Genomic DNA, 24,033 nt, shown 5'->3' on the forward strand with positions numbered 1-24,033 from the left:
AGGCGGCCAGAATATTTATTTTATCGCAGACAAAGGGCTAGAACATTTTTTTCTGCTCGTTCAAAAGGTGGCCCTAAAACTGCTTCCCCCACAGAATCAAATGGTCGTTCCCTAAAGTAATTTAACTTTTATGATACAGATTACCTTTTTGGTAGGATACGCTAACAACTCCAATCAAAATTATGTGTCCAAATGATAAAAATCTATCAAGCGTAAAGAGGCAATTTTGTTTGACGATATTATTGTATTTTTTTTATCCAAAAGGGATGTCGTACTTCTGTAAAAAAAATATACAGGTTCCTCGCTTTTGAAAGGCACACCAGACAGAATGTGGCCGGATTCGTGAATTCTCAACCTAACAACATATAAGAACAAACTGTTAAAATCAGTTGAAAAGGGCTTGACACATCAGATTTGTATAAGCGCAAAAACAAATTATAAAAAGACAAAAAACACAATTACCTACCTAAGAGTAATCGCAGTTAAGAAAATAAAGTTCAAACCTACATTTTAACTAATGATAGAAACTGTTTAGAGCTTGAAATTGTATAGACTCCTGTCTTTTGCTGAACATCGTCTGTTGGTCTGCTGATGTTTTTGAGTCTTGTTTTATGTCATTTGGTTGCTTCTAAGTATCTCATTGACGTATACTTATGCTCTTTATCTGCGTTTATTTGGCCTTCCAACTGTTTTGATTCGAGCACCACTGATAGCCTTATGTAGATAAATGCACGTTTTGTGTACCATAATATTTATTGAAAAAGACACCATTTATGAAATTGTTTTAATATTGAAATACAAAACAATGGGGATTTATGTTTTAACAAAATATTTATAACATGAAAAATGTAATTTTCAGATTTTACATTTTTAGGCACAAGTAGATATTAAGATGGAACCGAGTGACGATGACGACAGTAGTGACGAGTCAGTTGATGATGGGCCTGTTTACTCATCAATGAAACAACCACCTCTGATTAAACAACTTAAGAAAATTCTTGATGAATATCCTGATGACGGTCAGATACTCAAGGTATAAAAATCATATCTATAACTGTCAATTGAATTTCAAAATTTGAACACCTATTCCTATTCTTTCAAAACTGCAGTTTTCAACAAATGCCTCAAAACTGATTGGAACAAATTAGTCTGCTTGAAATGAGGTATATATCCTCTATGTTTTCCTTAGTGTTTTCTTGTTTTAATGTATCTTCCGTACATTTGTTGAATTTAAAAGCGGCATTTTATTGGTTGAGGAAGGAAAATTCCTCGTAAAAACACCGATGTTAGGCGAGTAACATATATACAGGAAGATCGAGGGTACTTTTTCAATTTTGCAAACCAACGAAGCAAGTTCCGAACAGCTGCCGTGATTGACTGATGTGGACTGTACAGGTTAGATGCACAAAATTACGTTGACCACTAGGGTTCCACTATTTTATGACCTAAATCGTGTTCTTTTTGGTTGAATGTGGATAACAATTTACCCGCTGGATGATTATCACATCTTAATTACATTGAACATATATAAGACTAGTCATATAATTTTGGTAATAACAATACTGTCATATTGATACTAAGAGAAACTGAACTTTTCAGGAAATCATCCAAAATGCGGAGGACGCAGAAGCATCAGAAATGAAGGTTTTGTTCGATGGACGATCTATGAACAATGATGATAGTGTAAAAGGAAAACCCTTCACAAAATACTTTAAGGTAAAATAAATGATTAAATAAATATTATGGCTAACCCTGGCAGTGACCTCTAATACTAGTATGTAGAAATTGTATATAGGTACGTCTGAACCAGTGACAACTCTACAACAGCTTTATCCATCGGATCACCAGCAGTGATGGTGATACATGGCTGTGTACATTCTGTATATACAACTCGTCTAAACATCAGCCCAACAATGTTAGATCTGTAAATTTGCTTTCGCAATTTTTTTGTTCTTCCCTCGCCGGGATTCGAACTCATGTATAGGATATAGATAAAGCTTTAAAAAGTGGATTCCTCGAAAAGATAAACGCTAGCTGATTTTTTTTATCTAACAAATGTACATCTCTGATTAAACAGAGTTGAGATATACATCAATGAGACATCATCCTGCAGACATCAGAAAATGTGTTGTAAATCTTTGATAAAACTTTCGTTGATGGTGATAAAATCTCTATGATATGTATTCTAAATCTGGCAACTTAGATTGAAAAACTAGATTTTTATTTAATAATTGGAGGAAAATATAAAGAAAAGTTGTGATCTACACTTAAAAAATGAACATACTTTTGCGCTGATGCGGTGTAAAGCAATCATCAATCAACGAAGCAATCGAGATACATAAAGTAAACATTTATGTCAAAATGAAGATTACGACCTGTGTGATATTGTCCGTTTTTTTTTCAGTTCTGAGCTAATATAATATAATAATCTTTCCATAATTTACCTTTATTTATTTTTCATAACAGCTAATGACTTTTGGGACATGAACAGTATTTTATAAACAAAAACCATCTTTTTGAAACCCAGTACTTTTACATTTTCGAAAATATTATTTCATTAATTCCAATGCTGAAATGATTTAGGGAAAATTAAATCGTTTGCTTTTTGCAAATGTACAACAATGTTGAGTTTATGTTACGAAATTATAGAATTTAGGAGAGAGGCAAAATATACCATAGGGATATTCAAACTTATAAATCGAAAACAAACTGACAATGCCATGGCAAAAAACGAAAACGACGAAAAGACAAACAACAGTACACAAAACACAACATAGAAAACTAATGACTGAGCAACACGAACCAAATGAAAAATGATCAAAAATTGTTTTAAGTAAACCTATCTGGAAGTTTTCTTTTACAGGGTCCAGCCCTATGTGTGTACAACAATGCTCAGTTTACCAAGGAAGATTGGGACGGTATTCAGATGATAAACAGCAGTGTTAAAGAATTCGATCCTGTAAAGATTGGTCGCTTTGGACTAGGATTCAAATCTGTGTTTCATATAACGGGTAAGATTAACATTTACTGACGATGTTTATTTTAAAAATGATTTCAAATTCATTTATTATGATATTCATATTTACCCCTTAGAATCTTAAATAAAAAATATATTACAATGACAGGCAAATTTCGTTGATACTTTGATCCGTCAAATAAAAGTGAAAGGAATGGTTAGCACGAAAAATTCAAATTGTAGATGTTCGATATATATATGACTATTAGTCATATATACAGAATAGTTTATACGTTAGCAAATCTTCCTCTTATGAAGTCAATATAAGACAGTTGATAAAATATCGTTGTCTATGAAACTGTCACGAAGGACACTGCTTACAAATAAGCGACTGAACCAAGGTTTTCTAATGAAGAAATCAAAGACAGTACGACCTCGATCATGATGTAGCTTATTATTTTGGAATAATTTTGTGAGTGACCGAAAATAACAGTTGATATTTATAATAGTCCTGACCACATCCTTCCTCGTCGTTATTGATTTAACACCGGAATTAATACTAATAGATAGAATTAAGAATAGATTTCAAATTGCCTACTAGATATGTATATATTCAAACTTTCGTTTATGCTATATTTTATAGCCTACTTCGTGTATTGTAAAGTTGATGATTTTTATACAATGTTAGCTTTTATACCATGCGGTATGGGTGTTGATCATTGCGGAAGGCCGTACGGTGACTTATATTTGCTAACTTCTACGTTATTTGGTCTCTGGTGGAGAGTTGTCTCATAGCTATAGGCAACCATACCACCTCTTCTTATTTTTATATTCAGACATGATAAGGGTAAACGTCTGGGCAAGGAGTTTAGTTATCTCTTACCATTGTATACACATACTTTGTATATATATTTTATAAAAGTACAGAATATGTGAATGTTTTATTTATCAACTAGTCATAAAGGCCGGTTGAGTTATTTTAGAATAAGGGAAAACGTAATCATCTTTTGGTTTTTGGTGTGTTGAGTCGTCCGTCTTTATTTTCAAAACATCCCTATGAAACCTGAAAATAGAAAAAAAGCGTAAAGAGTAGATGTTGGCAAATAAAAAAAATCGAAATCCGAAAGATACTGAGATAAAACTAACTTGTCTGAAAAAGAAAACTTTTATGACGAATGGCATAAAATATGCACTAAAAATATTTAAATCTGGTGCACACAGAATCCAAGTGAAGGATGCAATCTACATATTCACACTGAACTTCCACGCAAATATATTACATAAAAACATGTATTTACTAGGATATGAATTACATGTGTATCGTTTTGATAAATTCGTCGTGAAAAATATAACATCATAAAAAACGTTAATATCTTTTTACTTTTAGATTATCCAATGATTATAAGTAAGAACAAGATGCTGATATTAGATCCACACCAAACTACCCCGGATCGTGTATGTATCCTGATGAAATTGAAAAAGTTGAAGGGGTATACAACAGAAATGAACATATCAGACTGCCTTTCAGCTCTAGAAGGAATATTTGGGTTTTCAGAAAATACGTTGCAGTCTGGAAAATTTACTGGTACATTTTTTCGGTTTCCATTGCGTTCAAAACCAACTTTGTTGTCGGACAATGTTTATGATGAAGCGAAGATTGATGACCTTTTCAGAGCATTTCAATCAGAGGCGTCAGTTGAACTATTGTTTTTGAAGTGTTTAGAAAGAATAGAGCTATATACAAAGAACGCCAGTGAGATGCATTCAGGTGAAGATTTGCCAATATATACGGTGAACATATCGGACAGTTGTATTCAAGATGCCCGCAAACAGAGAAAACAATTGCATGAGTTTATGAAATCTGTTGGGAATAGTTTGGCAGAAAAAAGTTTCATGGCTTCTTATAATATGAAAATAGAAATGACAGAACAAAATGGAGAACACACTGAGAATGAATGGTACGTTATGCACTGCTACAAAGGTGGGGAGATGTCCAAAGAGTTAAAGACTTTATCACAAGACGAGTCGTTATCATACAGCCCTTACGTGAGCTTGGGGTTGCCTTTATTTCAAGAACCTGAGTTCAAAGGTCATGTATTTTGCCTTATGCCACTTCCACTACAGAATGAAAGTTTGACAGGGTTTCCAGTTCATGTGAATGGATATTTTGCACTTACTCAAAACAGGCGTCATGTAAAATGGCCAACTGCAGATCAAACCAAAAACAAAGCCCACATGGACAAAACGATCAGATGGAACAAATGCTTAGTCATTGAAGTGTTGGCAGAGGCATATCATATGTTAATCAACGATACAATACAAATGAGCAAGAGCAAGAAGGAAGTAAGTGATATTCTTCAAAATACTTACACATGTATACCAGATCACAGAAGAATAACCAATGACTGGGCAATTATTCTCAATCCATTGTACAGCCGACTTTTACAAACAGCTTTCTTGTATACAGAGAACAATGGCGGTAAATGGATAAAATCCGAAGATGCTGTTTTTAACATTTTTAATGAGGACACACCTGAAGGTATGTAGCTTCAAAACTCTAAGCAAGTCTATACGAACAGTAATTGTTAGGAATTTTACTGTTATAGAATACATAACAGACCTATGACTTTTTCATTTATTTGATTTTATATAAAAAATATTTTACACTTTACAAATTTCGTACAGCCGAAGCGCTTTTCTGGATTTACCTTCATCCAAAACGCTCAAATCTAAACATTTGAAAACCAGATAGGTGTTACCAACTGCTACTATTTATTCCATAATAAGATATCAAGTTATCTTTAATTGTTATAAAGATGTTACTTTTTTGTCAAATCAATTACAAATGAACAATGGCAAAACAATTTTATTGTATTTCAAACCAAACTGATTGCATGTTTAAATTACAGCAGTGAAGGAAACAATCGTACGACTTGTTCAACGATATAACGTCAATCTTGTCAACGTACCAGAACATGTGACGTCTATGATCAGATACCGTGATTACTCAGTACAGAAGTTGACGCCAAAGTTTATCCTAAATTTCTTGAAGTCTGATGCAAAATACAAGAAAATGACCAGTAATGAGAAGCTTGATATACTTCATTTCATTCTCTCAACAAGGAAAAGCCTCAGTCTAGTTGGTGTTGAACTACTACCTTTACAGAATGGCAGTTTTACATTATTTGGAAATAGAGGACGGGACAAACGAATTATAGTATGTCAAGAAAAAATGGAACTCTTTCCAGGACAAGAAGATGTGTTCTGCAAACAAGGGCTTCAAACAGAGTTGTACAGACTACTCGTACAAATGGCAGAGAATAGTGAGTATATGGTTTGAAAGTTATTTAAACATAGCTTTGATTAAGATTAAAAGAAAAGATTTTTTCTCAATCATTTTGAACCTATGCCATTACAGAATACATGTATTACACGGAAAACAAAATTTAATGAACGAAAGTAAATAAAACATATATTTTTGTAATATTTGTTCTTAAAGTCATAAGATTTGAATTTCTTTTCTTAAGATGAGTACCAGCTTTGTACAATGGAAGACCTGTCAACAGATGATATAGCAACCCTTCTTCTTGGTACTATCAGAAAATACAACGGCAAAACAACCGATCATGCTTTACGCTGGAAAACATCCACAAGTACAGTTGCTGGTAAGAAATGGTTGACGAATGTTTGGAAGTTTTTACAAGATTATGACATAGACGACTTCAGTAATTTACATCTTCTCCCAAGCTGTTCACAAGGTAGTAAAGACTTTCTGTACAAACTATCAACTAAAGTTTTACTGAAGTCATATCATGGCTACACAGATTTACCTGACGAAGTTTGTAAAGCATTGAGTTACATTAACATCGTAACAGTTGACACACTACCAAAGGCAATCATAAACCATGAAGATATAAACAAGATTGTATATTTTCCAACAGTTGAAAATGTTTTCAACATGTTAGAAGATGTCACCTTACAACGTAATAGTGGCCAAGCTATACAGAAATTTAATAAAACCTGTACAGAAAAAGAGAGAACAGAATTTGCAAAGTACATTGCGACAAGTTCGTATTTTAGTTCCAATGTAGCAAATTTTATATCAAAACTACAAATTTTCAAAGAAAAAAATAGCGGACGAAACGTGTCTTCAAACGAAGTAAGCATCATTGCAGAGACAGAACAATTGCCGATCAAATATCAGAAGGAATCGTTAGTTTACTCTGGACATTTTCACAAGGCTTTGTTAAACCTGCAAGTGCCTACTATAGGTATGGAAGATGTAGTTATTGACGTAATGAGTTGCTTACAAAGAGGAACCCATTATTCTCACAATGAGATGAACTTGATGATGAAATTTGTAATGAGGATGTTAAAAAATTTTGAAAACAAACAAACAATTTTAGGCATCGCAAGAAACATTAAGTTTGTTCCAAATGGCCGTGGAGAAATGAAAAGAGCTATAGAATTGTTTGATCCGGAAGATTCTGATTTGCAATGGATCATAATAGATCAAGACCGTTTTCCAAATATGACTAAATGTCCTATCACTCTGAAACAAGTACGAAAATTGGGACTAAAAACAGGCAGTGAGGTGCATGCTAATGACATCTTGGAATGTGCAAAATACATAGAGTCAAAACCCCATGAAGACGCACAAGATCAAAGATCGTCGCGATTGTTTGATTTTCTCCAGAAAAATACCCAGCTTTTGCGAAGCATTACAGGGCAGACTAATCTATCAGAAAAGCTCATGAACGTGCATTTCATAAAACCGAGCTGTAGAATGGAAAACTTTCCTGATATGTTACCGTGGTTGGAATCTTCATTCCCATTTTGTAAGCCAGCAGAACTTTTTGATCATCAATACGTTCTTCTCATCGGAAGCGTTCAACCTGTATTACAAAAAAATGTCCAACCTGAACTGTCTAGAATATTCAGTTGGAACAAAACACCAAGCATCAAAAGTGTAATAGAACAGCTGTTTATCATCATTCGGGTATATGAGGACAAGTACAAACCATATCTTCTGCCATTGATTAATCAAATTTACAATTTCCTATCTGTAAATTATAGTAGAGGTAGCGAGGTCACACCTCTTAAAACAGAAAAATGGATTTGGAGCGGATTTGGCTTTGAACCATCATGCAATATAGTTATAGAAACAAAAGACTCCGACATCTCATTACAACCGTATCTATTTTCTCTGCCTCCAGAATTTAAGATACCAAAGTTGATACAGTTTTTCACTCGGATGAACTGTGTGAATTGTCAAGATACTGATCTGTTATTGAGAGTTCTACAGATGATTCAAGACAAATACGAAGGTGAATACCAGAACGAACGAGAATCAAAAATTGATCTTCATCTATGTATGAAAATATTGAACAGTTTAAAAGAATGTGATGATATTGACGAAAGAGTCCTGATTCCAGTACATACTTATACTACAGGAAGGGTTATTTTAAAACCAGCAAACGAATGCAACTATTGCAACGACGACTGGCTTAAAGGAGCAGCAGAAGAAGATGGTGATGAAATTTATTACGTACACCCGGATATATCTCATGACACGGCAGTGAAACTAGGTGTGCCGTCGCTTACAGATAAATTGCTTGAGGATACAGAAGGCATTGAAGAATGGGGCCAGACTGAACCTCTAACAAGAAGGATAAAAAATTTGATAAAGGATTACAAAGATGGACTATCCGTACCAAAAGAAATTGTGCAAAATGCCGATGATGCAGGGGCTACCAAGGTCTCTTTCATGTTTGATGAACGCGAAAACAAACAGTTTAGAACAAAATTACTTGACTGTAATATGGCAAAATGTCAAGGACCAGCCTTATGGGCATACAATGACGCTACTTTTTCTCAAAAGGACTTTGAAAACATCACTAAATTAAGTGGAGCAACAAAAGAAGACGATAGCTCAAAAATAGGAAAATTTGGATTGGGGTTCTGTTCTGTCTACAACTTAACAGAGGTGCCAAGTTTTGTATCGGGTAACCAGATAGTGATATTTGATCCACATACCACATACCTAGGTTCTGCCCTTAGGAACAAGAATCAACCAGGCATTAAAATTGACACAAGGACAAATCATTCTGTTTTAAAGAGAATGAACTCACAGTTTGAGCCATATAATGGGGTATTTGGTTGCAATCTCAATCCAGAGAAAGGAAACTTGCCATTGAATGGAACTTTATTTAGGTTTCCGCTGAGAACAGAGGAACAAGCCCGGGCGCCAAGTGAAATAAGTGACAAAGTTTACAATCGTAAGGAGATGATGGAGCTTATTGAAATATTTGTAAAGGCATGTGGAAATTTGTTGTTGTTTACCCAAAATGTAAATGAAATTGAATTTTATCACTTACCTTCCAACAAAACCGATCCGAGAGAAGCAGTTCTATTGTATTCTGCGCATCGAGAGTTGCAAAATACAATTGAGAAGCCGTTTGGAAAAAGCATATATACTGGAAAGAAAATAACAGTGTTACGAGACATGGCTGAAAGTCTGAGAATAGCCAAAAGAAACAGGCATCATGATTTGATGACAATATCGAACAGTATTTTGCAAGAAATAGTTATAAATGCAGATAACAATTTAAGAGGATTAGAAATAACTGGTTATTCTTCGAAGTCAACGTGGCTTGTTACCTGGGCATCAGGTGTAGACAGGAGCAAATTGATGGCATTGAATTCTAGAAAAAAAGGTGTATTGCCACTTGGTAGTGTTGCTTGTCTTTTGGAAAAACAAGATGAAGATAAATACAGCACCTGTTCATTGGAGAAATCTCCATTTGGATTTTATCAGACCAGCCATCTCTTTTGTTACCTTCCATTACCGGTGGAAAGTAAATTTCCTGTACATATAAATGGATCATTTGCTGTCAGTTCAGATCGCCGACGTCTGTCTTGTAAAACGACAGATGACAAGGATTCATTCGACAGTGAATGGAACGAAGCTCTTATATCTGATGCTATTTGTCGTGCTTATGTTACATTCCTGGAACATTTGCCTAACCTGAATATTGATCCTAATGAGCATTACTTTAAACAGTGGCCTGTTGAAGACATGGAACAAGGAATTTTTGCACTACTTAAGAAATCATTTTATAGAACCATATCAGATGCAATAAAACAACCTGTTGTTTTCCGACGAGGAGACAAATCTGTTTGCCTTAATCGCTCTAAATTTCTAGATCCAGTTTTGATGGAAGCTGAATTTGCCGAAAAGGCGTTTCAAATGTGCATTGAACATTTTGAAAATGAAGAAATTACAATTATACGTTTACCAAAAAATATAGGGAACTGTTTCACGAATTATGGGTGCGATGGTGCATTTAACGAACGAATTTTAAGTGTAGTTTCGTTTTATTCTGTTGTTGTTTTTCCATTTCTGACATCCGGTAACAGGGATGCATCTACGAATGACCAATTGATTCTTTTTGCATTAGATGCTTGTAGAAGATCCGACGATCTATTTCACTTAATGGAATCAACTTGTTGCATTCCAACAGCTCCAAACAGACTGTTCAGATGTCCTAATGAAACAATCGATAGAAACGGATTAGTAGGGCCTTTATTTGAAGTGAACGATGAACGATTTGTTGATTTAACAGACGACCGATACGACACCCAAGAACGGTTAGATGCATTGAACAAGCTAGGTATGATTAAAGGTGAACTTTCAGACAAAATGGTAATTGACAGAGCACATTCCATCCAGAAACTCGCAAACACAGATTTGCATCGTGCATTAGATCGATGTAGAAAGTTTGTTTCTTACATGAACAAGCAACGTGCAAACATCATGCCAAATGAAAAACTTTTGACAGAACTTCAAGTAATAAAGTTTCTTCCTGTCAAGACAAGGCCGAGGCACTGGAAGATAAAATGGGGAGGGGAAAAACTTGAATTGACAGAGCAAGCATGTTCTAGAAATGAAAATGATCGAATTCCTTTATTGTTTGAATGCCCATCAAATTTACATGCTGACTCCATCCTAGAACTTGTTTGTTCATTAGAAGCAGTTTTAGATAGATCAAGTCTTCCATATGATATAGATCACCAATTTATTAAAGAATTAGGTGTTATAGAGGAGGATGCAGTAGATCTTAAAACTGTTCTGGACAATCTGAAGACCATCTGTCGATGTTTTGATGATAAAGGTCCAGATGCAGATGAACTTGACATTCTCGATAAAACTACCATGAAAATATACAAATATTTAGATAAAATATTTAAGCAGAATGCATACGATGATGAAAAGCTTGAAGAAATTTTGCAAGTAGCAGCTGCATATTCTGGAGAGAAACTTATATTACTGAATGGAAAATTCATCCAACCTTGTCAGCTTTTTCTTAACCTATCAGAGGATTGCAGTCCATATTTGTATGGTTTGAACACGGCAGTTCATTTGAGAACTTTGAAAGGATTTATGAATTTGATGGGAATACACGAACAGTGCTCTGTTCAGACGACAATGCAAGTTTTATCATCAATTCAGGTGGGATATGAGTCAAACGACATGCCAGAAGATGCAGTTAAGGTGTATGTTAAGCTTCTCAGAGTTTTAGTTCAAGCGAACGAACTAGAAAATATGCAAAAACAACACTTCCAAAACTTATATATTCCAGATACTAAAGGAGTCTTGACTCATGTAAGCAAACTATGTGTCGACGAGGTTAATATCACATCTTTAGGAAAAATGAAATTTACTCATCCGAGCATATCATTTGATATTGCATTTGCCTTAGGAATAAACTCAAAGCGCGAACAAAAGATTGAAGAATGCTCAAAGCCAATCGAGATGTTTTCAAAAGATTTTGGTCAACACGAAGAACTTATAACAAGGATCAAGCGCATTTTATCTGGATATCCTTGTGATGCTGGGGTACTGAAAGAGTTACTGCAGAATGCTGATGACGCTAAAGCATTAGAGGTACATATTGTTATTGACTATAATAATCACGAAACGGACAACTTGTTTTCCGATTCTTGGAAGCCCTTACAAGGCCCAGCTATCCTTATCTATAATGACAGCTCATTCTCGGAAGCTGACATAAAAGGTATACAGAAACTTGGTATAGGAAGTAAAGGAGAGGATCCAACGAAAACGGGACAATATGGAGTGGGGTTTAATGCAGTTTATCATCTAACTGATGTTCCGTCGTTTTTAACAAAGGGAGACAATGTTGAAACAGGAGAAATCCTTTGTATGATGGATCCACATTGTACCTTTGTTCCCAAAGCTACACCTGAAAGTCCTGGAAGGCAATATTTTCATACAGAAATATTGAAAACAGATCACCCAAATGTATTTAAATGTTATTATGAAGACTTAATTATGAAAGAACACGGAACCATTTTTAGACTTCCTCTTAGAACTAGCACGCTTGCCTCAACATCAAAAATATCTTCAAAAGACATGAATGAAAATTTCATTCGTGGTTTAATTGAAAATTTTCAAGAGGAAATGTCAGAAATCTTATTGTTTGTAAATAACGTAAAAACTGTTAGATTATCAGAAATCATTGATGGCCAGTTAAAAGAGATATATGCTGTTACTGTAGAAATGACGGAATCCGACGAGGCAAAACGACGCCGTTTTTATAACGAATTGCACTCTTGCTCTTACCAGATAGGGCAAACAAAAGATCCCGACTGCATTAAAATGTCAGAGGTTAAATACAAAATAAATGTAAATGATACATTTGGGAAAAGGAAGAACTGGATGATTGTTCGACGTATAGGATTCCCGATGCATTCACCAGAAAGTGTTCAGGTAGCGTACAGACAATACGAATTAGGAGTTCTACCAAGAGGTGGAGTGGCTGTTCTGTTGCCAACCGAGGACAAAGTTCTACCTTCAAAAGGACGTGCTTTCTGCTTTTTACCACTCCCATTGGAAACAGGAATGCCAGTTCATATCAATGGACATTTTGTACTAGATCATGAGGCAAGGCGAAACTTATGGACAGAGGAAAAAGAAGGTTATCGATCTGCATGGAATAAAACATTACTGAAAAACGTAATAGCTCCAGCTTATGCTAGTGCTCTTCATTTAGTTAAAGACAATCTTGGTCTACAAGAGGGGAAATTGATGACGGAAAAAGAGGTGACAAAACTCAATGATGTCTATCACACATTTTGGCCTGAGGTTTGCAAAGCAAGTAATGAATACTTTAAATTTCTAGCTGAAAGTATTTATCAATGGATCTTTCAAAATGAAGAATCGCTTTTCTTAAGTTATAAATACATAAAAGAAGCTGAAGTAGAAGTTAAATTTCATCCTCTCATATGTAGCGAAATGGTTTTCCCTTGTGTATTCAACACACTAACTGAAGGAACAATGCCCAATGCATCGATAGAACTGATTTCCAGCGTCAGTCAAAGTATAGAGGAACGTTTTGTTAGTCTACAGAGAAATTTTCAAAAATTAGAAGATGAAACGAAAAGACAAAACAGCATGCATACTTTGGTTCGCCTCCTTAAGGACTTGGGGATTAAATTGCTCGATTCACCCAAAGCTATTTTGAACAGTTTAAAAGAAGCTGAAGTGAAAATTACCGAAATGTCGCCAGACTTTCTCATATCGTTTTTGAAATCTTTTAATTCTGCAGATACCGACAAATGTCATATCGGTAATATTTGTGAAGCAATCGAAAGAACTACATTCAGATCAGTTGAAAATCTTGTGACTTGTATCAAGTATTGCCAACAGAGCCAGTCCTTTGAAGATGAAATTGAAGGTTTGCCACTATGTCTGACCAACGATGGTATCTTGAGAGTTTTCAGCACTGTCTATCCAGTGTTTAGTTCAAAGTTTTGCTACATATTAAACGAATCCTCGAGTTTGTTTCTACACTCTGAATTGGTTAGTAGTATTTCAAGAACATCGACTGGAATAAAATCATTTACAATTGATTCTTTTTCCGAATTACTGTATAACACACTGACCGCCGAAATGTACAGAACACACAACCAAGATGTAAAATGGAATCCACAAATAAGACAAATCCCAAATAAATCGTGGATTGAGTCGGTATGGATGTTTTTGAACTCGGAAGTTAGAGAACATACAAATAACTGCAAACAAGACACAGCTGTCATTACATCGGAAACTATATTAGCATTGTTAAGACCAGTACTACCATGGTGTCTTATACCTTGCATTGATGAACCAGTTAATGAGAAGTTTGACAACTACAAGCCAATTTTGACTCCAATCGACAAATCGATGTGTGTATTGGACATTGAAAGCTATTCAGGATATCTCAGGAAAGCTCTAGAGAGTCTTCACCTACCGTGCGTTGACATTTTGGTTGCCCCGAGTGATAGATTGATTTTAAATTACATTATTGTCAATTACAACAACGCTGGAGCCCTTTTAAATTTTCTTTTTCAGCACAAAACCGATATCTGTAACAGACGTATAAGTGTAAAAAATTGCTATGAGATAATGGGGTTCATTTGTGAAAATCTGGACAAAATACTAGAAAACTGTGATGCAGACATCGAAATAGACAAGATGAAGGCGATCCCTTTACATTCAAATGTAAACGGACATAACATTAGTATTAATGGACATTCTAGTATATTGGTTCTCGACGATGCTGTTAGTCGAGACATAGTTGTTGACGGAATCGAAGAGTGGGCCATTTCGTCAGGCACAATCTTACTAAAAACATCATCAAAGCTGAAAAAGCTGTATGCTAGGATGGGTTTAACAAACGAAAATGTAAAACCTATTGACGTTTATACTAATTACCTGCTACCAAAGTTTCAATTTTTACCAACGATGGTTCATTTGAAGCATCTAGCATACATTCAAAACAGTCTGTTGGCGAAATCTTTTGAATTTGATGATCATCAAAAAGATCTTATAACGGTTCTACAAAATGTTGCTTTTGTGCCAGACAACCAAAACGTGTTTTTTAAAGCATCTCATTTTAAGAATCCTTTTAACGATTTGATGCAACTGATGTGTAGTCAGGATGATTTCCCAGGTAAACCATTTGGCGACCGACACTGGAAATACTTACTAGAAACAGCAGGAATCCAGGACGAAATCACAAGAGAATTAATTGTGGATTTTGCACGCATTGTAGAGAATTTAGGTCGACTTCAAGTAACAGACGAAGCAAAAAACAAATCTGCAAGGTTAATTGAATACATTCTAAATAGAAATCAAGTAGAAAAGGAAGGTGTATTGAAAGACATTAGAGGTATCAAATTTATTGTGCCACATACTGTCGAAAAATGGAAAAATCATATCTTTAAACAACCAGAGACTAAGCTCATTTGCTTTCAGAGCTCAGTTCCCGAAGAGTATTCCGATATGTGCTGGACTACATGTTCAATTCTACCATATTTTGCCAATCCTCAAAGTCTTCGTTCTAAATCACTCAAAATTCAAAATGAGATGCTTCAACAGTTGCAAGTGCAGAAAGAACCCTCTTTGGACAATGTAATTCATCATACTCAGAATATTTGTGATTCTTTGAAGTTGTTGGCAAATCAAAACGGAATTCAAGATACACATGTAATTTGGATTGAGCAGGTCATGATTAATTTATACGCATGGCTTCTTAAATATAAAGATTCCAATTCAGAAAATTTAAAGAAATCCCTTTCGCAAAAACCGATAATCTTCATTCCAAAGTCGAAGTTATTAGTCACCTGTGATCGAGTAGTGAAAAGTTTACAAGTAGAGGAAATCACACCATACCTGATGGAAGTACCGGAACAATATGGTGCCTATTTTAAGTTATTTGAACTTTTAGGCATGAACACACGTGAAAATATTTGTAACTTTGTTAGGGTCTTAGCTCATCTAAACATAGATGTTGGAGACAATATGCTCCATGTTAACGAATTACAGACGGTGAGAAAAGCCCTTCAAGGAATCTGCAATCATCTTCCTTTGCTTAATGATGAACTGAAAACTGATCTAACCAATATAGACACGTTGTATTTGCCAACAAGGGATAAGTTTCTAGCCAATGCGAGAAACATTGTTTTATCGGACAACAGGGATTATGAGGAGAAGATTGGAAATGATATTGGAATGCCATACATGATGCATTTAAATGAATTGAATGTCTTCGGTGTTGGAAACATTGTTTTAGATTTCAAAAAAATGCCATTAAAACTGCAGCCAAATATCTTATCGGACATGATAGCGAAACAACTTAATGCAGAAGCGCTGACCGTCCGATTTGACGAGAAAGGACGATTACTTCGTGATTTCATAGTCACGCCTCAATTTTTAGAAGCTGCAGTAAGAATAGCTGTTCATTGCAGGGGAAGAAGATCATATCAAGCTAAAGAGACCGAAATAGATGTTGATAGAATAATAACAAGTATTGAAAAGTTACAAATAATGCAGGTTGATATGGTCCAATTAAAGTTAGTGTTTGGAAGCAACATTGTTGGTTACAGTGAGGAATCGTGTTACTATTACACAAAAACAGATATGGAAAACGAAACAGAACATATTTTATTGTGCTGTTTTAGGGATATAAAGATAACAAAATGGGTCGTTGAAAATTCCAGGACAATAAGTAGAGCACTGCAAAGTTGTAGCAACAACGAGTTCACTGACACCGAAGGTCTTTTATTTGTTGTACTACACCATTTGAAAAACCCAGATAGCATATCGAAAGCTTTAGATAAAGAAGGAATTTCTCAGTATTCAATAACACAACGATGCAGAACGTCAATTTTCCCGCCTGCTGGTACAACTGTTCATCCAGATTGGCACTGTTACCTCGACAATAGTTTTTCTAACTTTGAAGTGGGCGAATATGTTGCTTTGCTTTTAAATGAAGAAACCGTCGAAAATGACACATTTATACCCGCTTTATACATATATGCTATTATTGTTCAAAAATTCGAAGAAGCTTCTTCTTCTTCCCTGCTCAACAGTACACTCTGTATGTATGAGGTAGACGTAGGTGAAAGAAAAGAGAGAAAAAGAGCATATGATCTTTACAAGTTCAACCGTACCACTCAAGAGAGCTCAACAGAATTAGCACCATTCTTAGATATAGCAGATTCACCAAAGGATGATAGGAATCTAGATGAAGTTTTGAAGGAAGTAAAAGAGATGATAAAGGCAGCATGGACACTTCCAGAGGATGAGAGAAGAAAGGTTATACGACGTTTGTACAAAACATGGCATCCTGATAAAAATCGTGGTAATGAAGATTTTGCCAAGAAAGTATTTCAATTCTTACAGCAAATTGTGTTTAAAATGGAAAGTGGACAAGACATTGATTCTGACAGTTCTAGCACCTTTGAACCACCAAGAAGTTCACATTTCTACTCATACTTCCGAACTTGGGATCGAGATGCCAGACACGATTCAAACAGAAACAAACGACGTCGTGGCAGACGCGGTGGCCGTTCCGGACATTCCAGACGACAACCACAAGAACCTGTACCCTCATATCATGAATCAGGACAATGGATACGACAGGCAAAAGTTCACCTAACTGGTGCCATAGAATTCTTGCCTAATGCTGATATTGGGCCAAACTTCAATTCGATCTGTATGATATGTTACCAAGTAAGTAAACATACATTAACATTTGAAATTAAGAATTGTATATCCCTTTTGCATAGCATAGTTTTTTCTGCATAAATTTCTTGTCCGGGTTTTCCAATATATTTTGTCCTTTACAATTATATCAGCTCTTCGACGCTACTATAGGGTTTTGGTTTAAGATTGTTTGGCATCTAGCATCACCGAAGAGACTTTAATTGTCAAAATACGCAGCTGGTGTAGTAAAATGTGTACCGTCTAGTTTTATTAACCATATAATATATAACCTTCATCTATTTGGATGGAGATTTGTGTCCGTTTCATACATTATACATTAAATGGCTACAATTAAATAAATGTTTGTTATTAACTCTTGGCATTTAAGAGCTTTATGATGTATAGACAATAATAACTAATTTTGAAGACCGTATGGTGACCTCTTGATGTCTTTTGGATATTTTGTGTTGTTGTGTTGCTCTTTTTGGTGTATATCCCACATATACTCTTATTCATATGATTATACTTTATATAGAATAGTTGATAAGGATACCTTGTTTTATATGAATTCTATTCAAAGCTACAATTTGAAATAAAAAAGTTTTTCTCCCATATTCAATGACCTCTTTATATATTTCAGTCTGTTGAAATGGCACTAAAAGCCATGTATTATCTGACAGATGCTAACAATATACCTGATACAAAGAACATCAGTGAACTTGCAATGAGACTAGATGGAGATCTCAAAACACTAGTTCAAAAACTAGTAATACTGGTCGGTACCCCTGAAAGAATGATTTATCCAGACAGGCTGAAAATACCCCAAATTCCATCTCAAATGTACAGTAAAGATACTGCTGCAACAGCCGTAGAAGTCACCAAGACTATTTTGGACTTTATATCAGACAGAACTTTAAGTTAATCCACAGGTAAATTGTACCTTTAGACCTATTATTTGTAATTGATGCATAAATTACAGTGTAGAAATAATCTGTTGCTGTATAAGTAAAAGTAAATCTTTCATAATGTTTGCTTTCGCTTCACTTCGTATGATTCCACAACTGTCAATCTAACATGTTTGTACCAAAACTATTGGGTATCGCTTGATATGAAAGGATGGATTTTTTTTATCAACATTTGAATCTTCTGTAACTTGCTGTTTCCAAAACACCAAATATTTAAAAGCATTAATTTTTAAATGACACATGTTTCTTATATAATTTATAGAGGCTTGCTTTACAAAGCCAAACATTTATATGAAAGAAAAGTGGAAAAAGATACAAATGAATTATTCAAAACCAAGAAAAGCAGACAAGCCCTGACAAAAAAAAACTACGAAAAGACAAAACAGCAATCCCGAACTAAAATAATTAACATCAAGCAACATGAACCCAACCAACGACCTGGGTGGAACTCGGGTGCTCCGAAAGTTTAAGCAGTTCCTGTTCCCCTTGTTATCTCCCGTAGTGTGGCAAGTTTAAATTCTTTGATAAGTGCAGTATTAATTTCGTAGAGTTGCATACACCGAGAAATCAAAAAATCCTGTCATATCATCCGAGTGTTACATTTTTACACGATAGTACAAAAAAACAATCAAGTTTAGTTAGAATAACACGACATGTACGTCCTTACCCCACACTTGAATGGTCAAATGTCTGTTAGTTTTTGGTCCTCAATGGTCTTCAACTTTGTATTTTATTTGGCATTTAATTTTTTTATACGAACGTCAAGGATGAGTCTTTTTAGACGAAACGCACATCTGGCGTACACAATTATAATCCTGGTATCTTTGATGAGTTTTTCTTTAATCATTAATTTAACGTGTTTGGTGTTATCTGACAGAATTTTCCAATTTTGTTCTATAACCGAATAGGGGTCACATCTGTAGCTGTATTAATGACTTCATAAATGTTTAATATTTATAAATTGTTTCAACTGTCATTTGTTTTCAGATAAAAGGATACATGACTCATTGTTATCCAGCCGGTATTAGACGACTTTAACCAACCGAATTCTTATTATAATATTCGGTGAATGTTATTAAATATAACATTATATTTATTGTGCAGTGTTAAGAAGAAGAAAAATTTACAATAAAGTCTTTAAATGTTCATATCGAATAATGATTAAGTATACTTTATTTCATGCCTCTTTAATAAACTATTTTTTAACATTAACATTCCTCTGTGTGAATCTGAAATTGTTTCATAATGTTACAAATTAAATATTTTATTTCATTCTAATGTTGTGAGAAGTGTCTCATTTTGAAATGACCTGTTTGACCTACATATTTTGTTTTTACACTATGGATACTAGATTATATTATTGTGAAATCTTAAACAATTCTATTTTAGTAAAAACCAAAAAAGAAAAAAAAAAGAAAAATGGAGGGAAATTTTTTTTGCAAAAAATAGGAAATTGTACAGTGTAGATTATTTAAATGAACATTTTGTTTATTATGTATGATTTATAATATTTGATTCGTTTTACAATGTAGTATAATAGGTTTTGTCTCTACTACACTTTTCACGAATAGTTTTTAATCATATCTGATTTAAAATAACACTTATGTCATCGATTGTTGTATATGTCAATTTTGTTATTATGAGTAATTTGTGTAAAATGCATAAAAATGGGCAAAACTTGATGTTTGATCTTTTGACTTTAAATCATGTTAATAAGATCCTTTTTTCTTTTCTGCATTTTGTATGCAAAGAAAAATGATATTTTAGTTTTACAAATATATATCAATTGTTTATTCAAAATGAATATGAAGTCGATAAATCATGTAAAGCATACTGCACGAAAATATATCAATTTCATACTCTTATAATATGGCAATGCTCAAATCAATATTTCCTTAGTGTCATCTTCAAATTTGAAATATTGAGATATAAATATATAGATGAGACAACAGAAAAATCGTACAAATCAAAAGAGATAACTTTATAAATTCCAAACAATTATTTTGAATTTTTTTAATCTTTCTGTAATAGGTATATATGTAACTTATAATAGCACGTTCATGATATGGGAACAGTAGATTGTTAGTGCTTTTTTCACGTCAACTTGAGTGTTTTCCTGACTTTGTACATAGTTGAAACTAAATGATTTCTAAATCATTCCTAAAGTTTACTCTGAAATACATGTTTTTTTTTTTATTTTGGATTAGTATTATTATTGTCATATTGAAATGAATCATTCTTATATGATGAAAGTTTAAATTTATTAGATTTATGGAATTTTTATGTGTAATATAAACTCTTATTATATTAATCATAATTTTAGCAACAAGTTATCATTTGTAATTTAGATATGAGAAAGTTACTGTGTCATTTTAGTTTTTATTTAATGATGCCACAACACACTGGGAATAAGTTTGAAGAAAATAAGAGATTTGTTTTTGAGGAGAGTTTTGAGATCTGTTGGGTTTTTTTAATGATAAATTTAAGAGATTTGGGGTTTTTTTAAATCATTTTGTGAACTGCTTTTGGTCTTTTCGCGTTTTTTTCTTCCTTAGCTTTGTCATTCTTTGTGATTTTGATTTTTTTTAATAAATTCAATTTAAGATATATAAAGAAGGAGATACGGATAGTTTCGTACTTCTTTGTAAAAGTTCTGGGACTAACAGTAAACAATCCTTTTTATCAGAAAGAGGTTATGCAAATATTTCCTTATAAAGTTAGGAAGACGAGAAATTTTTATCAAAACAAAAATCTACATGCAAGTAGTAGCAGTTTAAATGAATATGATCGAGTTAGTAAAAGCATATTACATGAAGTCGGTAATTGACATAGACAAGACAGCAACATCAATCAAGCATAAGAATTGTCATAATTTGTTATTGTGCATTTAATTTTTGTTTTGTTCTAAGTTTACTTCACCACGAGATAAAGAGTTTTCTTTTTCTTCTTTTTTTTTACAGTTTGTTGTTTATATTTTTCAGTTTTTTATGTATTTGTTTATTTATGTTTAGTGCATGCTCAAGTGTGTGTAACTAATAAAACCATTGATTTTTGATTACATTGTCAAAGTTAAAGTTTTCGTTAATAACCATTTTCATTTGCTATTCTTGACAATATTTTCATAACTTATAGGTTTTGTTGCAACTGAATTATATGTAAAGTACAATGCTTAGATCAATGTCCATGTGTTTACTGTTTAAATATTGTTTTCATTACTATGTAGCAATTTGATAATTAATTACAATATTTACAATAATTTTCTACTTATTTGTGTTTCTCTGACGAAAATAGTTTGTTTTTATTCATCTGCAATAAATTTGAATAATTTAATGTATTTTGATTTATTGGTTTATAATATGTATGTCGTTCTCCCCATGGTGTTCGATTTGTTTCATTTCATTATATTTGATTTGGAAAACTTCACCTTAATAAACCAGGACCAGATCATATAACCTATCTGCTATACAAATACTATTGTTCTTCCACTTATTCATCACGAAATAAAACATATTAGTAAGTCAGCACCGGAAGTAAGCGATACAGCTTTAGTTAATTTTTCGAATTGGGTTGAGGGTAAGTGTTCAAAAATTAAACATTTATCTCTACTAAGACGTGTTGATAATCATCATTATATGTAGCTACTAGATCATGGCTGAAATAAGAACTTTATATTTTAAAGGTTTTTGCTTGTTCGCACGTCCAATGTTTGCTAATTGCAAGTAACACACCTAAGAAAAATGTGTTGTGCGAACGGATGTCAAATCATATTTTATGAGTTAAGAATAGGAATCAAATGATATATGAAGTATGCGTTTTAAAACTAGATAGCAACCTAGTGACACGAAACAGACATCTAGAGGCTAACTTACTATCTTCAATATTAAATAGAAAGGTGCCAATACAATATATCAAGCTCTATATCATCCGCTTAAACAAGTTCTGAAAAAAGTTTTGCAATCTTCACCACATTTGCAAAACGACAAATCAAACATAACTAAGGCAAGGTGACCCTACACGGATTTTTGGCAGCACAAATTAGCGTCTCCTTTTTTTTTTGGCTATCACAAAACAAAGAAATTCGACGACATTAATGACAAAACCAAGGCAACAAAGAACCGCCATAAGAGTATCATCGGTTTTCGAGAAAACATGTAAAACACCGAGATCCCGTGATCTAAGTTACAACACGCGATATATCTCAAACAAAAGAGAAACATATTAGGCAAGTTTTTGAAACAAGAATACGACACTGCATGCTCATGATAAAACATTAATATAACGTGTTTTTCTAACTTAGCTGCCATGTAGGTTATTCATATGGAAAATTGGCTCACACCATGTATCTGTGCTTTAAAAAAAAAACCCACAGATCTCATTGCCATGTTTAAGCCTTGTATAATATACCGATGTCAGAGCGCACGACACGAGTTCTGGAATAACTTTTTTAGTTTAGATTGTTAAAATTTTTTTTTCTTCGGAAATCAAAAAGAGAAGTAAAACAATTTAAAACACGTAAGTGAAATATTGTTGGTCTATAAAAAACAACTAAAACGTTGCCTGATGGAGAGAGTTAAAACCATAGTTTTAATACCATTACAGAATGTATCAAATAAAAATTTACAATAAAAATGTATCATTTAAATCAGGCGAGTATCGAATTAATAGCTCCTGCTCGGCTGATACGCTCTGGTAATGACAGTCTAATAGTAGGGTAACGGCCTAGTAGTATTGATAAATCATATTACACTGACTTCAGTGCGTATTTTTGTAAAAATCTTAAGACTTCATTATAAAGGACAAAATAAATAAACGTTATCGAGTTTTTATGAAGCTAAATACATAAACCGTTTCAGAGCATGAAAATCAAAATTATAACTACTAATATAAGATAACAGTAAATCAACAAAAATGACAAATATAATGTAGCTACTAAACGAGAGTGTTGGTCTTATACAGTGTAAGCTTGACAGTTGTTTTGATTTCCGCGATAAGTGCATGAATGCATAAAACTGCGTCAGAATGAAAACAAACAGTTGACACCAACTTTTGATTGCAAAAAAACTGACGTATGCAATTCTTCCTTTATGAGAAAGCAATTATACAATAACAAGTTGTAACCAAATGCAACGTCTAAGCGTGTGGTAAGCATACACCTGTTGTTTTCTGCCTTGCATTAGTTCTTGTAATTTCAAATCTTTAAAACTGTTTTAAAGTAACAAAGGTCCCCAAGAAATCACCCCTCTAAACACAGTCCAGAGTGTGTGCTGTGCACATTGTACTTGATATAACATAACGCCCAAAAGATTACGTGTCAGAAATTTCTTGCCCCTAACCCCTAAGAACTTGTGAAATGATAGGAACGATCTATTTTGGAAGATGATTTTTTATGATAGTTTACTTTTTCAAAATAATTTTTATATAGGGAAGGCATTGGTTTTATGAGATGGTTTGTCAAGCAGCATAGAAGAAGGTTAACATCCCTTAGTCGCATTCTCGAGAAAAAGCATTGACCGAAACTAGCATATCAGCGTCAAGTGCAAAATATAGCGTCAAATTTTTGG

The 24,033-nt window shown here is 33.8% G+C and overlaps 1 protein-coding gene across 1 annotated transcript; it reads left to right on the plus strand.

Annotated features, from left to right (window-relative positions):
• The first annotated feature begins 879 nt into the window (after positions 1 to 879).
• Positions 880 to 21,806, plus strand: LOC127734285 (sacsin-like). Its single transcript, XM_052244109.1, has 8 exons — positions 880 to 1,033; positions 1,600 to 1,716; positions 2,864 to 3,011; positions 4,344 to 5,495; positions 5,866 to 6,279; positions 6,484 to 17,534; positions 18,148 to 18,436; positions 19,460 to 21,806. The coding sequence occupies exons 1-7, from the start codon at positions 893 to 895 to the stop codon at positions 18,427 to 18,429; spliced, it is 13,305 nt and encodes a 4,434-aa protein (XP_052100069.1). The 5' UTR covers positions 880 to 892; the 3' UTR covers positions 18,430 to 18,436; positions 19,460 to 21,806.
• The last annotated feature ends 2,227 nt before the right edge of the window (positions 21,807 to 24,033 follow it).

This window comes from Mytilus californianus, unplaced genomic scaffold (genome assembly GCF_021869535.1).
Source record: "Mytilus californianus isolate M0D057914Y unplaced genomic scaffold, xbMytCali1.0.p SCAF_3, whole genome shotgun sequence".
In the NCBI taxonomy this organism is placed as follows: Eukaryota; Metazoa; Mollusca; class Bivalvia; order Mytilida; family Mytilidae; genus Mytilus; species Mytilus californianus.